This window comes from Gymnoscopelus braueri (genome assembly GCF_963280865.1).
Source record: "Gymnoscopelus braueri genome assembly, chromosome: 24".
Lineage (NCBI taxonomy): Eukaryota > Metazoa > Chordata > Actinopteri > Myctophiformes > Myctophidae > Gymnoscopelus > Gymnoscopelus braueri.
In genome coordinates, this window is record NC_137626.1 from 7062877 (window position 1) to 7079377 (window position 16501).

At 43.0% G+C, this 16501-nt stretch overlaps 1 protein-coding gene across 1 annotated transcript in view; it reads right to left on the reverse strand.

Annotated features, from left to right (window-relative positions):
* LOC308080423 (prostaglandin F2 receptor negative regulator-like) overlaps window positions 1-16501 on the reverse strand; it is a 90036-nt gene that overhangs the window by 55506 nt on the left and 18029 nt on the right. Inside the window, exons 2-3 of the mRNA XM_080422287.1 lie at window positions 8909-9021; window positions 5437-5692 (exon numbers count right to left, since the gene is read on the reverse strand). Coding sequence (XP_080278413.1) covers window positions 5437-5692; window positions 8909-9021 — 369 coding nt within the window. The remainder of the gene's footprint in view (window positions 1-5436; window positions 5693-8908; window positions 9022-16501) is intronic.

Genomic DNA, 16501 nt, shown 5'->3' on the forward strand with positions numbered 1-16501 from the left:
CAGTACTTAGGTAAATGTACGTAGTTACTTTCCACCACTGATATTTATAGTAGGATGTTGGTGCCAATGACAACCCCCAAAAATAGAAACATCAGGTTGAAAGCGTTTTTTAAAAAATGACAGCGCGTTGACTGAAAGGACAGCAAAACGCAGGGGAGATCAAAGCGTCCTTTTCAGGAGGTGGAGTGCAACTCGACACAAACGAAGTACAAAACATATTTTCCGTCGTCTCATTTGTATTTATAGCTACTTTATTTTTAAGCTGACATGCAGTGGGCAGTCCAGGGGCGATCCAAACTAAATGAATAAATAAAAACATGAATGATCACGCGGCACAGAGGCAGAGAACACAACAGCCCTCGCTCCGCTGTTATAGATAGGGCAGACCTCTGGTATAGATGTGGGATTTATTTCAAAACGGCCTGCATTATTCAATCTGCTTTAAAAAAACAAAACAAAACAGTTTCAGAGGCATTTCTGCTTGGTGAGCTGGTACAATGGAGAGCTACATAGAGGGTGAGCTGGTACAATGGAGAGCTACATAGAGGGTGAGTTGGTACAATGGAGAGCTACATAGAGGGTGAGTTGGTACAATGGAGAGATAGATGCATAGAGAGAAAGCAAGGAGCAGAGCGATACAACTCCAAGGACAGGTGCTTTATCGCTGTGGTTCTCAACGTGTGGGTCGGAACCCCCAGGTCGGCGGGTCCCCACATGATTTTGGGGCGGTCCCCAGATGACGGTAGGGACAATTTAAAAAGGAGTAGTTCAACCCAAAAAGTACTTATTTTCTTATCAATCAAGGCAACCCTCCACCGTGCCAACGTCGATTTTTGTAGTTTTTGTCACATTCCAGAGCCAATAATGTGATGACCAGCGGATTCTCCGGTAGGGAGACTCAAGGAGGACCGGTTATCGAATCATTGGCTCAGGAATGCGACAAAAACTATAAAAATCTCCATGCATTCAAGGCTTCATGGCGTGTGTAATTGATAGAAAATAAGTCCAACTACTCCTTTAATGACTCTTTTTTGATACCTAAAAAAAATTAAAGGAAATGAAAAAGAGCATTACTGCATCAAAAACTGGTCAAACTGGTCAAACTTTTAAAAAAATATTGAAAATAGCCGATCCACAAGCTCACAACGCCTCGCAGCCAGAGGCAAACTAAATGTAATGCCTACAACTCTCAGAATGGTAGAGAACCACTGATTTATCGCTGGGGACAGTTTACGGCTGCTTCTCAAAGTGGGGCCCAGGTACCTCCAAGGGGTCCTTGAGGGGTTTCCGAGGGGGACCCCAGCAAAATGAGAGAACATTTAAAAAAGAGAGACACCCTACTTTATTTTTCAGCCGTTTGAAAACAGCCAATCTACAAGCTTGTGACGCATTGTGAGCTGGTGTTTTTTCGAAGAATGTTGACAAATGTAGACAAATCTTCTCTTTCTCGCACACACTCACACTCGCGTGTGCGAGTGTGAGTGTGAGTGTGTGTGTGTGTGAGTGTGTGAGTCAATTTGTGTGCGTGCGAGCGTGCGTGCGAGCGTGCACAAAATAACAACTCGTCAACATCAAATCACAACATTGTTGGTTAAAACCAACTGGCTGGCTCCAAGCGCTCTCATTAAGCGGCAGTGAGTTCTGTATAATGAGGAAGTCCTGACAATGACAACATGGCCAATGTCACCTGTTTGATGTGTCAACACAGACAACTCTCCCCTCATAGTGTGACGGCTGACAAGTGTGTGTGTGTGTGTGCGTGTGTGCGTGTGTGCGTGCGTGCGTGCGTGCGTGCGTGCGTGCGTGCGTGCGTGCGTGCGTGCGTGTGTGTGTGTATATTCAGCATGCTCTGCTTACAACCTTGTCTAAAACTATGGTGGTTTTTGACAGAAGGCTCTGTGAAATGACTAAATATGAGACTTATTGGAGCCACTTTCCACTCACTTTGTCCATAGGTTGGGCACTCTTCTCTTCTACACAACTCTTCTACACAAACAAAATAATAATAATAAAGTAATTATTTTCAAAAAATGTTTCAAAGTAATTACAAAGTAATACATTAAACGCATCGCAAGTATCAAATTGCAATGTGTTGTGTCTCTATTCATTGTACAACAAACTATATGGAGCCTTAAGTAGTTAAGAAATCGGATTCTCCACATAATTGTGTTTTGGTTGAAAATACAGATTTTTTTTTGCTGACCAACGCAGCCTTACCCATCGGCCATGTCATGTGACATGAATGAGTGGAGAGTGGTTGGAGATGGCTCCATTCTGTATCTCTCTCTCTCTCTCTCTTATTGTGCGTGGCCCCACTTGACACGAGCCAACTACACCTACCTGACATCTGCTATCCAGCATGAGTGGGTGCTGTGTGTGTGTGTGTGTGTGTGTGTGTGTGTGTGTGTGTGTGTGTGTGTGTGTGTGTGTGTGTGTGTGTGTGTGTGTGTGTCAGAGAGAGAAAACTATCCTATTAGCCAGTAATGGCGTAAGCCTAAGGGAGAGTGCGACTTGGGGTGTTGTTATGATGCCTTGTTTGTGCGTGCGTGCGTGCGTGCGTGCGTGCGTGCGTGCGTGCGTGCGTGCGTGCGTGCGTGTGTGCGTGTGTGTGTGTGTGTGTGAGTGTGTGTGTGTGTGTGTGCGTGGGAGGATATACGCAACCGGTCAGGTGTTAATAATATATGGGGGTGGCATTCAATGGACCGCACTGACTGAAAACGAGCAACCACAGTCACACACACACACACACACACAGAGACAGACACGTGCGTGCAGCAAGGCTAGGTCAGTGGTATATTCCTGGCACCTGCTGTTGGGTGAAATGTATTGATTTTGTGAGTATTTTCATGGGATACTTGACATTTGTTCATGACATCATTGCATTCTGTGTAGGCCGTATAGGCTCTCACTGGACACCCGTTATAACACCCGTTATAAAAGTCATCATTTGAACACAAACAGCGGCTTCAGTTAACAAAACGACGTCCTTAGACCTAGAACACATCTGTGTCACTTTTTCATTTGAGCTAAAAAGCATATTTTACACTTTGGCTATTCAAAAATAGCAGATCTACAAGCTCATTGCGCGGCACCGAGTGCCGCGCTACGAGCTTGTAGGTCTGCTATTTTTGAAAAATCGTGAAAATGTGTGCAAATCTTTGAATATATATATTCTTTTAAAGCAAACATTAACTCAAATCTTTGCTACTGGGCGTCCCTGGAACAACATATTTTGAGATGGGGGTCCACGGCCAAATTCATATCATTTTTGGGGGCCCTTGACATGAAAAGGTTAGAAAACCACCGACATAGAAACATACGTTTTTCAGAAAACCGTTTTTTGCAGAATCGGAACCTCAGGCCTCAATGGGTTAAATGCTCATCGGACAAAACGAAGAATTGTGAAATTGCACAAGACATGCGCACACGGATGGAGGCGTTCACATTTGGTGTACTAGTATTAGGCATATTTTTTTAATATTTATTCTATATGTAAATGTATGCCCAATTGATCACCATGTTGCGATGAAATACACAGAAGGCATAGTGATTTTTTTTTTTTGCCACAACATATTACTGATCTCATCAGTACAATGGGATTTAGGCTGAAAATCTGTGACGTTACCCTTTAATCTTTCTACACGATCCATTACCAAACCAATTATCGATTAATAAATGGTTATATAGCGCCTTCATCTAATGCGCTTGACAACGTGCATTACATTCACTGATTCACACACGCAACAACAAGGCACCAACCTGCTCATCGGGAGCAGTTAGGGGTTCAGTGTCTCGCTCAACAAGGACACTTCGACACTACGGGTGCACTGACGAAGACGTCGTGTAGGTAGAAACGTTGTGTTGTCTCTAAAAACATGTTTTGGGAGCTCATGACGAAGGTCATGAGGATAATTTTGTGTCTCTATTTTATCCAGCACCAGTCGCACATTTTTGGGATGTGCGTGCAGCACCACTTGCACTTTGACACTAACCCAAGGGGGAGCCAGGGATCGAACCGGTCAACCTTCCGATTCCACTGCCGCCCACCACGGCCACGTCACTCTCACTCAGGGATAACGGCAAACAAGCACGATACGCTCATATATAGGCAGGACCACGGCCACGTCACTCTGACTCAGACATGACCATAAACAAACCTGATACGGTTGTCCAGAACTGGCGATCTGACCGGCATGTCCATTAGGGGTGGGACGATATGGGTACCTCACGATACGATATATATCACGATATTAGGCCCACGCTAACAATATATATCACGATATTCGACGATGTTCGATATATTGCGATATCACGATATTCGATATATATTGCAAGAAATTTCACCAACGATATATCACGATATCTGAAAATATCGATATATTGCGATATCACGATATATTGCATGAAAATTCACCAACGATATATCACGATAGTCCTTGTATTCAATTCAAAAACACATAAAATAGCAACAAACGGTTCAAAATCATCATTACACAAATACAGAGTAGGGAAAACAATGTATCACAAACTTAAAAAAAAAAAAATATATAGATATTTTTCGGCAGTATGTCGATTATTTATCGCGGGAGAAAGTACCACCCCTAATGTCCATACATTGGCATATATGAATCTACAGTTGTCCAGAACCCCCGATCCAACCGATATGCCCATTAGGGATGGGCAATATTATCGATATCACGATATATCGCGATATTTTATTTCGCGATACTGTATACTGTATCGCGATTAAAATATACAGGCTTTATGAAAAACATTCAAAGAACCTATCACAGATCTGCAGCTACTCAATATGTAGTGTATATATAAACAATATGTAGTTGTGATATATGTATATATCGCAATATATCGCAATATATCGCAATATATCACAATATATTGCAATATATTGCAATATATCCCAATATCGTGATACGACCCAAGTATCGTGATGCGTATCGCAATATAATCGTATCGTGACCCAAGTATCGTGATACGTATCGTATCGTGAGATTGTTGCCAATACCCATCCCTAATGCCCATATATGGGCATGCCAATATGCCCCAAAACACACTCGGCCCCATCTTTTCTAGTATTTGTTTTACATATAGGACCCCTTGGCTGAGAGAGAGAAGAAGCAGGGACCCCCACTACATAATGTATAACATTGTGTTGTAAATTAAACATTTTAATAGATTTCTCAGACAGCTTCATAGACTTTGACAGCACTATCACCCGTGTATGTTCGATTAATGTGTATTTTCAGACATTTAACCACTTGAACCGTCAATATTTAGTCTTTTTTCCCCCCTCTACACCAAACCTCTTTGCCAAAAATAGCAAATCTACAAGCTCACAACGCCTCGCACTGCGAGGCGTTGTGAGCTTGTAGATCTGCTATTTTTGGGGGCGAGCGTTCTTGTATCCGTTCCTCTTACCAGTGAGCAGGACGTCGGCCTCGTAGTTCCCCCTGATGGCGGCGTCGGTGCTGGGCGTCTTGCACTGGTACACGCCTCCGTCCGCCGCCTTGACCTCCTGGATCCTCAGCTCCACCGCGTCGTCAGCGATCCTCTCGTAGGAGATGTGTCCGGCGTCCACGCGGGCCCTCAGGGACGCGTCGGCGAACCGGCTGTCGAAGGTGGAGATGACGTTCAGCGAGGGCAGGCCCTCCCTCTTCATCGTCCAATCGAAGTCCTGGCGGGAGAGAGGATGGGGTTAGCCCATTAAAACCCGGGATTGGCATACGTGTCATTTTAGATTTTAGCTACAGCAAGTTTTTTTTTTTCAGAAAACTCTTAGGATTTAGAACGGTGGTTCTCAAAAATAGCAGATGTACAAGCTCACGGCACGGCACCAAGAATTATTTTTGAAACTTGAAAGTGTTGTCGAATAATTTTGCTTTTCTTTTTACATTCATCTTCTTTTCTGGGGGGGGGTCCCTGGCAACAGGCTCAAACCCCCCCTCGCCCCCCCCCCCCCCATTATCAGAGCCATCTGAGCAGACATCTGCTGGGTGAAGCAGTAAACACAAGTGCCCCTCCCCCGGGGAGCAGAATATGGCTGCTGTCGGGCAGAAACCTTGTATCTCCATATTTCATATTTTTTTTTTTTGTAAATTAATGCCCAACTTCATCATACAAGACTGTCGTACAAAAGCAGCGAAAATAGCCGATCTACATGCTCACAATGTGTCGCAATTAGGGGTGTGGGGAAAAAATCGATTCAAATACGAATTGCAATTCTCATGTTGGACGATTCAGAATCGATTCTCAAAAAAAAAAAGGATTTTGAGAGAGAAAAAAATCGAGAATCGTTTGTTTTGGGGGGAAAAAACGGAAAAAATAGAATTGTGACCCCAAGAATCGGAATCGAATCGTGAGTTAGCAGAAGATTCAATGTGTGCTTGTAGAACGGCTATTTTCATAGTTTTTAAAGGTTTAAAAATAACAATAAAATAGTAACCGTTTTGGACTTGCAAGGTTCCACCAGCAATATATGCTCCCTCTCTAACTGTGCAGTGAGCACATGTATGTGTATACTATGTACACACTGTATTTAAAACACAATAATTCACTGACAAATAAAACAAACACATTTAAGGTTATTGAAGTTTAAAATCAAAAACAGAAAAATCTACTAGTTAGAAGAGGTCAACGGAACAGGAAATAATACATGGGACGAAAAAAAAGCGAATGAGAAGGAAAAATCATCAAAGTCAATGAGCTTAATGTAGCTCATTCGGCCTCATTATTACGGTTCCATTTCCAGACGTCCCACATGCACATTTCAATCACTGACAACTCTCCCCGTGTGCTCCAGGGTACACCAGGGTACCGCTGCCATCTCATTCTACACATCTAGCAAAGGACTCATTTAACCCATTAACCCATTATGACCTAAGGTGATTCTTAAGAATGTTTTCTAAATCCAAACAGTTTTCTGAAAAAAAAAGGGGTCCCTGGAACAACATATTTTGAGATGGGGGTCGGCGACCAAATTCATAATTTTGGGGGTCCTTGACATGAAAAAGTTTGAGCACCACTGATATAGAAACATAGGTTTTTTTCAGAATACTGTTGGGATTTAGAAGACATTTGTAGAATCGGCTTCAGGTCTTAATGGGTTAAACCTATAGCTCACCAGGTGAAAACTATAATACCTGCTGTTATTTAAACCTACTGTATACACAAATCCACGGAGCGCTGCCCTGCGCGCAGCCATTGCTGCGGCGTCAACGCTCCGCGGACGCGACACCGCAGCAATGGCCGCCTACAGGCAGCTACAGGCAGCGCGTCTGTGGATTCGTCTATAGCACGTTGGTTCTCAACGTGGGGTCCGGGGACCCCCAGGGGTCCTTGGGGGAGATCCAGGGGGTCCCCAGCTAAATGATGGATAGTTAGGAACCAAATTGAACCTTGTGGGTCTGTAACTCTGAGAGTGTACAAATGGAACCAAATGGACCCGATTTGTACACTCTCAGAGTTAAATTAACATTGATTTTACAATATAAATTGGGGTCCCAGAGATAGAAATGCCATTAAATGGGGGTCCGTAGCCCTAATGCATGCCAAACTGGGGGGTCCTTGAAATTAAAATGGTTGAGAATCACTGCTAGAGCCGTAAAGAAATCTTCTCTTATGGGGGTCCTTGGCATATCTTTTGAAATGGGGGTCCGCGGGCTAATAAGTGTCAATTTGGGGGTCCTTGACATGTAAAAGGTCGAGAACCACTGGTATAGCAGTAGCACACCAGGTGAAAACTATAATACCTGCCGTACACTAACTACCTCAAGAGTTCCCAAACCTTTTCTGCTGGGGAGCCAAACTTACACAAATACATAAGATACATACATATTATAAAGTACATCCCTGTTTAAAAACAATATGGTAAATAAATGGTAAATGGTGCATATATATAGCGCTTTTATCCAAAGCACTTTACATAGATTGTTACATTACATTCACCCATTCACACACACATTCATACAAGGATGGCGGAGGAAACCATGCAAGGCACCAACCTGCTCATCGGGAGAAATATAATTGTATGTCTTAAATTCTGAATGTTATGATTTTTTTAATGTTTTTTTTTTTAACTCATTCAGTGCCACTGGCCAAAATTCATTGTAAAAAAAAAAGTGCCATTCAGTGCAACAGCCAAAATTCATTGTAAAAAAAAAGTGCTTAGGAGCCGAGATACAGCCTTTTTCAGTAAGAAGTTAAACAAGAAGTGAATGGAGCAGAACATTTTCTTTTTTTTTTTGACGTTTTAGACGTCCAGTGGCACTGAATGTAAGAAACATGATTTTTTTTTTTTTTATTATTTGTTTATATTAACTTGTGACCCATAAAAATGGGTCCTAGACCTAATAATGGGTCACGGCCCATTGTTTGGGAAACACTGCAATACCTGGTAGGGTAGAAAACTAGCATTGGTCTGGATCATCTGGACTGCAGACAACACATCTCCATATCGCCAAACTTCAAAACCAACAGAGCTTTATACCGCTTCAAAGTTAAGAGTGCAGGAAACCTTTGGAGGGTGTTCGACTTGATTTATACTTGGTTATACACCATGTCGTGCTCTTTACTGCAGTGGTTCTCAAACTTTTTCATGTCAAGGACGCCCAAAATGATGTTTTTTTTTTGGCTGCGGACCCCCTGTCTCAAAAACAATTCTGTTGCCAGGATTTTTCAAAAATAGCAGATCTACAAGCTCATAGCGTGGCACTCGGTGCCACGCTATGAGCTTGTATATCTGCTATTTTTTGAATAGCCAAAGTATAAAACATGCTTAAAGTGGTTCAAATGATAGTGGCGCCATATTAACTAGTTTTGCTGGGGACAAAAACTAGGACCCCACCTGGGGGGTCCCCGGACCCCACTTTGAGAACCAATGCCTTTACTGTACCTGCTCCCGAGGGCCCTCGTATTCGCCGACATCACATCTGATGGACACAGACTGGCCCTGCACTCTGATCAGAGGTCCTGGGGACACCTTCACCACCCTGGCTGAACACACGCCTAGAGAGAGACAGACACACAGAGTTTAAACTCAATGACACAACCTTGTTGGGATACCGTCGGACAGCGGTTCTCCAAGGACCCCTCCAGGGGGTCCTTAGGGGGTTCCCAGCTAAAAATGAGAAAACATTGTCCAGCCGTTATCTCTCCACACCCCCACCAGCTCAGCGGCCTTGCGCTGACGCACTGATAGCAGATGTGCTAGCTCGCAGCACGAGCGCACGAAAGTGACACGCTGTGAGCTTGTACATCTGCTATTTTTTTGAATAGCCAACGCATAAATGGATAAAGTGGTTAAAATGAAGAATGAATATGCTTGAACTGCCAGCGTGACGAGGCGCTGAGCGACTATATTCTGCTTTGCGTGTGGTGTTTTTTTATCCGGTCACAGACAGAGAGTTGAAAAACCTCTACTAAAGACCACTTTAGTAGAGGTTTGGGTTGTGTAGTTACTTTGCCATGATGTAACTCCAAAGGTGGACAAGAAATAAAAAAATATTGCTCCATTAATTAGAAATTGATAATTCTAAATATACTCCTCATTGACTCTCAAAGTCACTCTTTTAGCAAACAAAGCTGATTCAGACAATACAGAACATTACAAAACCCAGTACTGTTTTTTTTAATATAAAAATGTTAACTTCCTATTTTTATAAGGAAGAAACCCCAGACTGGATCGGTGGATCCGGATCTTCAAATAATAAAAAAGTTTACATTTTTATTAAAAAAATAAACGGTACTGGCCGGGTTTTGTGATGTTCTATATTGTCTGAATCAGCTTTGTTTACGTTTGTTTATATGAATCATCAATTTATAATCAATGGAGCAATTATTTTTGATTTCTTGTCCACCTTTGGAGTTACATCATGGCAAGGTAACTACACAACCCAAACCTCTACCAAAGTGGTCTTGCCCTTTAAAGGCGTTTTGAGAAGTAAGTACAGTACTTGAGTAAATGTACTTAGTTACTTCCCACCACTGGCGACGGCTTGGGGAATATTTTTTTAAGTTTAGCCCACATAAAGTGTTGGTTCTTCTCTGGAGGAAGACAGAGTGTCTTTGACCTTGTAATCCACACCATTACTCATGCGCTGAAGGCCTTCACACAGTTACTGTACCCAGCAGCACCTGGGAGGTGACCCGCACAACCTCCGCGTTCCGCTGGCTACCAACTTATTGAGGCCATGTATTTATTGCTCGTATCGTCGGCCGTCGTCGTGGCGGAGAAACCTCTTATCTCCATACTATTTTACACTTGTTTGCGTAAATTAACACATTGGGTGCTAAACCGGGATTTCTCGTTTTTTTCCGCAAAGGGGGGAGGGGCTAGCGCAACTTTGGAATCACCCACGGTGCCTCTTAAATGGAAGGGACAGATGGATCACCGTGCCAAAAAACCTGGCTTCCGTCCGCTCCCATTCTATCTCCTTGATAAAAAACCTCCGGGTCTCCTTTATAACTTTTTACAGTGGTGAAAACGAGCCATTTTCGGTGCGCGATCACTCCGCAAATGGCGGCTCGCGTGAGAGATGTTATATTGTTCCAGGCGTTAGCCTGGACCATCCACCGTCGTACACGCATCCATTGTTTACATCCGGGTGCTCGTCGGGGAGTCTACAGCTCTAAACAGCGCAGCGTTACAAACGGTAAGATCGCTGGCACTAAACGTACACCGTTTTAATCAAACTCTGGCACCGAATGTGTTAAGTAACGCCCCGCTTGATCATACTACAGCTCCACGTGAAAGCATCAAAAAGTTACAGAAACGCGGCGCAAAGTGATGCGTTTTTTTGGAGCTTGTCGATCTGCTATACTTTTGAATTTGAATCCTGAAAAGTAACAGTTTTGGACATATGAGGTTTCCAACCGACCCAGACCAGTGGTTCCCAATCGTTTCAGCTCAAGACCCAAAATAAAATGTAGATCTGCTATTTTTGATATGGTTTTGGACATGAGGTTTCCACCCGACAGAGACTATAGATATGCTTACTGGGGCGAGGCGAGACGCCCTCCAGTTATATGTACCCTAACCATGGGATTAACCACTTTTAACTTCTCCATATTTAGTAAGCCACACCCGAGTTGGCTCTGTACTTGGTCCGTTCATCCCCCCCCCCCCCCCCTCTACACCAAATCTCAGAGAAAGATAATTGGAACACACACACACACACACACACACACACACACACACACACACACACACACACACACACACACACACACACACACACACACACACACACACACACACACACACACACACACACACACACACACACACACACACACACACACACACACACACACACAGATTTGAGTTAAAAAATGATATACATTCAAACATTTGCACACATTTTCAAGATTGTTCATATATATATATCTGCTATTTTTGAATAGCCAAAGTATAAAATAATGGGTTTAAGTCACCACTTAAACTTTAAGTGGTTAAAATGACTGTGACGCTACTGTTAGAAAGGCCCTGTACTTTTACGGGTACCCCTGAGGCGAAGCAAGCAGAATCTGAACCCAGCAGCAATGTAGATTATACAGTCCTTTCCCACAAACCCTCAGTAACTACAGCTACAACATTAGGTTAAGGGTTTTATTGAAGATGCTTAATCTAAATCTATGTTTGCTTGTTTGACCAATTCAAACAGTTCTTAAAATAAAATATGTAGCATTACTGTACGGGGCCAGGTTTCGTGAGAGAAATAAGCAACCAGGACTATGAAAACAAGGCCAAAAGAAGCAACTAATAGGCCACATGAGCACTTTAAAACCTGTACGCATCGGATATTTGGAAATATTTGAAAATAGACGATCTACAAGCTCACAACCTTGTAGTTCTGCTATTTTTTAACAACCCAAATCTGGCACGGGGGTCCCTGGCACAAAATATGTTTAGATGTTGTGTCCATGGACATTTATTTGGGGGGCTCCTTGACATGTAATTATTTGAGAACCACTGGTTTAAACAACATTTAGGAAACAAGCCCAAATAAGCTAAACTATACTTTAGCAACAAGACCCCCCAAAAAAACTGCAAACCTGTAACTACCAATATTTACAAACGACCTTTATGGAAAACAAGCCCAAAGTCGCTTATAATAAGCAGGCCTGGCAACATTGGTAAAAAAGACCAGGGAAAGCCATGCAGGCCTCTGTGGAATGACTGAAATCAGTCATGGATGGTGACTGAGAACAACTGTAATCCATGCATACTATATACAGCAGTAAAGCACACAGGCTCTCATACACCATCTTGGCTGGATCACGTATGTGTCAATGCTTACAGCATCATTGTCTAGAGAGCAGTGGTTTTCAACCTTTTTCATGAAGGACCCCTAAATTGATATACATTTGGCCGCGGACCCCCATTTAAAAATGTTTTGTGCCAGGGACCCCCCGAGAAGCAAAGATGTCAGTTAATTTTCGCTTAAAAAATATATAAATATTCAAAAGATATGCACACTTTTTCAAGGTTTTTCAAAAACAGCAGATCTACAAGCTCATAGCGCACTCGGTGCGCTACAGTATATACACACACGATGTGCTGTTTTTCATCCAACCAAAGGGAAGGAAGGAAACAGTAGAAACTGACAGCATGTCTCTTTAGGGCTTGTTACGACGAGCAGCAAGGAATGGCTGACACGCTGACACACACACACACACACACACACACACACACACACACACACACACACACACACACACACACACACGTTGCAACATGTCTCCAAGGCAGCGCGGTGTGTGCATGCTTTGGCGAGAATGTCGAGATTCTCGTTCATTTATTCTTGTAAGTCGTGAGCCAACACAATTTCTCTCTCTCTCTCACACACACACACACACAAACACTCTCTCTCAATCTCGCTTTCCCATTTGGCATTGGTTGTACAGCATATTGCATGTGCGTGTGTAAGCAAAGGAGAGAGAGTAGGGGCCCTCCTCTGTCCTCTGCTGCTTCACACACAGGCACAGTGGATGGTACATGATGGTAGGCGATCGCAATATGATTTGCCAGTATTGAAATGTTTCATTCCAGTTCATCTCACAGAAATCAAAGCTCTCTCCACACGCATGCACACCCCCCCCACACACACACACACACACACACACACACACACACACACACAGTGTGACTACCTGACTAAAGCCAGTGTTGCCATGTCTGCTTATTATAAGTGAAGTTGTGAAGTTGCTCTTGTAAATATTGGTAATTGTGGTGTTTTGGACTTGTTTTGGAAGTGTAGCTGGCTGCTTATTTGGAGCTTCCATTATCATGTCAAGGACCCAGCAAAACGTATATGCATTCGTCGGCGTACTCCCCTGTTTGAAGATATTTCGTTCCAGGGACCCCCATGTAAGATTTGTGTTGTTAACACCTCGGGTGCCAAACACGGTCTGAACCGTGTTTGCGCAGAGTAGCGGTCCGGTGCCGAACACGGTCCAGACCGTGAAATATGTCTTTTTGTTTTTTTCGTTTTTCTCCACACGGGCGGGGCTAGAGCAGCTCTGGGAGTACCCATTGTGATCTTGAGAAGGATAGGCCAGATAGATCACCGGAAAAACAAAAACATGGCTGCCATCCACTTCCTGTCTATTTCCTTCTTTAAAACACCTATATCTCCGAATCTGTTTCCGGTGGGGAAAACCGGTCATGCGCGATGCGCGATCCCCCCCCATTGTAACTCGCTTGTGAAATGTTATCGTTCCAGGCTGTAGCCAGGGTCATCGCGCAACATGAATGGATGTTTTTTTTTACATGGATTTGCTCCTCGTGGAGTCTAGAGCTTTAAACAGCAAAGCGCAGTCAATGGGGAGAATGCTGGCACCCAACGTAAGTTGTTATGAAAAAATGCTGGCACCCAATGTGTTAAAATAATAAATAAATAAATAAATAGACGATTTATATAGGGCTCAAGCAGTAAAACTGATTTTGATGCTACGTTAACTCATTCTGCTGGTGACCCGTGTGTGTGTGTGTGTGTGTGTGTGCGTGCGTGCGTGCGTCCGTGCTATCACGCGTCCTGTCTGCTCGTTTCTCTCACAAACATCTGGCAACGCTGACTGAAGCATGAGCAAGCACAGCAGGAGAGAAAGTGATCTGAACCAGTGTTGCCAGATTTTGTGAGAGCAACCAGCAACCAGGTCTATGAAAAAAAGCCCAAAAGAAGCGACTATAGGCCATATGAGGGCACACACACAGCTATTTGAAAATAGCCCATCTACAGGCTCCGAACGCGACGTGTTGTGAGCTTGTAGATCTGCTATTAAAGGAAAAAAAATGTTTTTAATACATTTGTAATATTTTTGAAACATTTTAAATATACACATCTTGTATGGGGGTCGCCGGCACAAAATATTTTCAGATGGGGGGCTGTGGACAAATTAATTTGGGGGTCCAAATTGTTTGAGAACCACTGGTTCTAACATTTAGGAAGCAAGCCCAAATAAGCAAACTTTAGAAACGAGCCCAAAAAACCACAACTACCATATATTTACAAGCAACTTTACAGAAAAACAAGCCCAAAGTCGCTTATAAAAGGCAGACCTGGCAACACTGCTCTGAACAGACCGCTTACAGAGCTGATGACTCGTCTAGTCAGGGATTGGCCCAGACCAGTAATACCTACAGTATAGCCGGGGGCCGCTTAGCTATGTGGAAATGCTAACGTCATTGCTATCCCTGACAATGCTTTCTTCCCCACTATCTCTTGCCTCAATAGAAAACTTTTTCAACTCAATTAGTCGCCTGTTGGGCAAAAACCTCGTATCTCTGTATTTCATATCAGTGCAGAAATTTGGTAAATTATATCAGTGCAGAAATTTGGTAAATTAATGCCCTACTTTGTCATACTACAGTGTCACGCAAAAGTAGCAAAAATAGCAAAAATAGCAGATCTACAAGCTGAAAGCTTTTAGAATTAACAGTTTTGGACTTCCAGTTTCGGGGTTTCCACCCCGCCCTATTTTATACTTTGTCATACGATTACCACAGTGTCATCATGACAGAAATAGACGAAACAGGGCCTAAAGCCTGTCTGTGGGTTAACTCATTCCCTGCCTAGAACGACTAAAACGACTTTTGTCCTTTAACCCCCTCTGCCAAGAACGACTAAAACGACTTTTAATTTTATTTTATTTTTTCTTATTCATTTTTTATTTTTTTTTAACCCAAAGACCAAGGAGATTTTTTTTTTTAAGATCTAGACTCTAGACTTTTTTGAAGATCTAGACTCCCATCCACTTCCTTGTTAACTTAAAACTTAAACATTTTGTATCTCGGCTCCTGAATACCTTTTTCTTTTCAATGAAAAATCTCTGGCAGTGGGCAAACGCAAAAAAAAAAAAGTTCTGGCAGTGAATGAGTAGAGCGTGTGACTAAATAATAACTACATTGGACCCATTGGAACACACAGGCTATTTTCTTTCCCCCCATTTCATTAAAAGTAACGTTTGTTTTTTGCACATAACAAAAAGGTCTCTACCCGACAGCGAAGGTACTCGAATACCATCTCTATCTATGCCTGATGCTTTTCCTATTCTCACCTCAACAATAGAAACCTTTTGAACTCGGAGTGACTTAGAATTAGCTTTAATTCAAAGTGCCAGTGGCAATAATTACTATCAGGATCAGACTAAAACTATGTAAGGAAGGGAGGGACAACATCGCCAACCGTCACTTAAAATACAGAATTGTGCCTTATGTGGAAACTGAAAGACGCGTCCCTTACTGAACTGATAAAGGACACACTTTGTGACCTTATTTTTGGGGAATCAATCAGTGACACATCTTACAAGTTCAAACAGCTCATATACAGTACATAATATACAATAATACAGGTTGTTAACAACTTACAGTAAACCCTCTCTAGACTTAGTAACCTGGACCCGAGTTGTCCCTGTACTTAGACATGTTTTTTTCTGTCTACGTCAAATCTCTTTGCCAAAAATAGCCGATCTATGGCCTGTCATAGCGGTCCAGGCACCGAAGTAGCCTGACAGCGCGTCGCGGGTTCGAGTCTCGATCCCGACGGCCTTTGCTGCATGTCACTCCCCATGTCTTTCCCCATTTCCTGTCAGACTACTACTAAAAAACAGCCGATCTACAAGCTCACAACGTGTCGCAATGCGACACGTTGTGAGCTTGTAGATCTTATTTGTAGATTTCTGGCTAATGTTCCCCCCAAGAACATGCATGTATAAAACTGTACTATACTGTAGAGTGAGATGTGTATCTTTTTCTGGACGTCCCGTAATGTCTCTTAACAAGACCAGGAGACCTGGTTCTGCCAGACCCAGACTTCCCATGACGTGTCAGCCTGTGTCTATGCCCATGTATGGACGAAAAGAAGGGACACACGACGTGTGTCCCTTCTATGCCCATGTATGGACTAACTTTTTTGGGGGCCAGATTTTTTTTTGGCTGGGGCCGGAGGACAAAGTGACCATGCCCATGTATGGACGAAACAGGTAC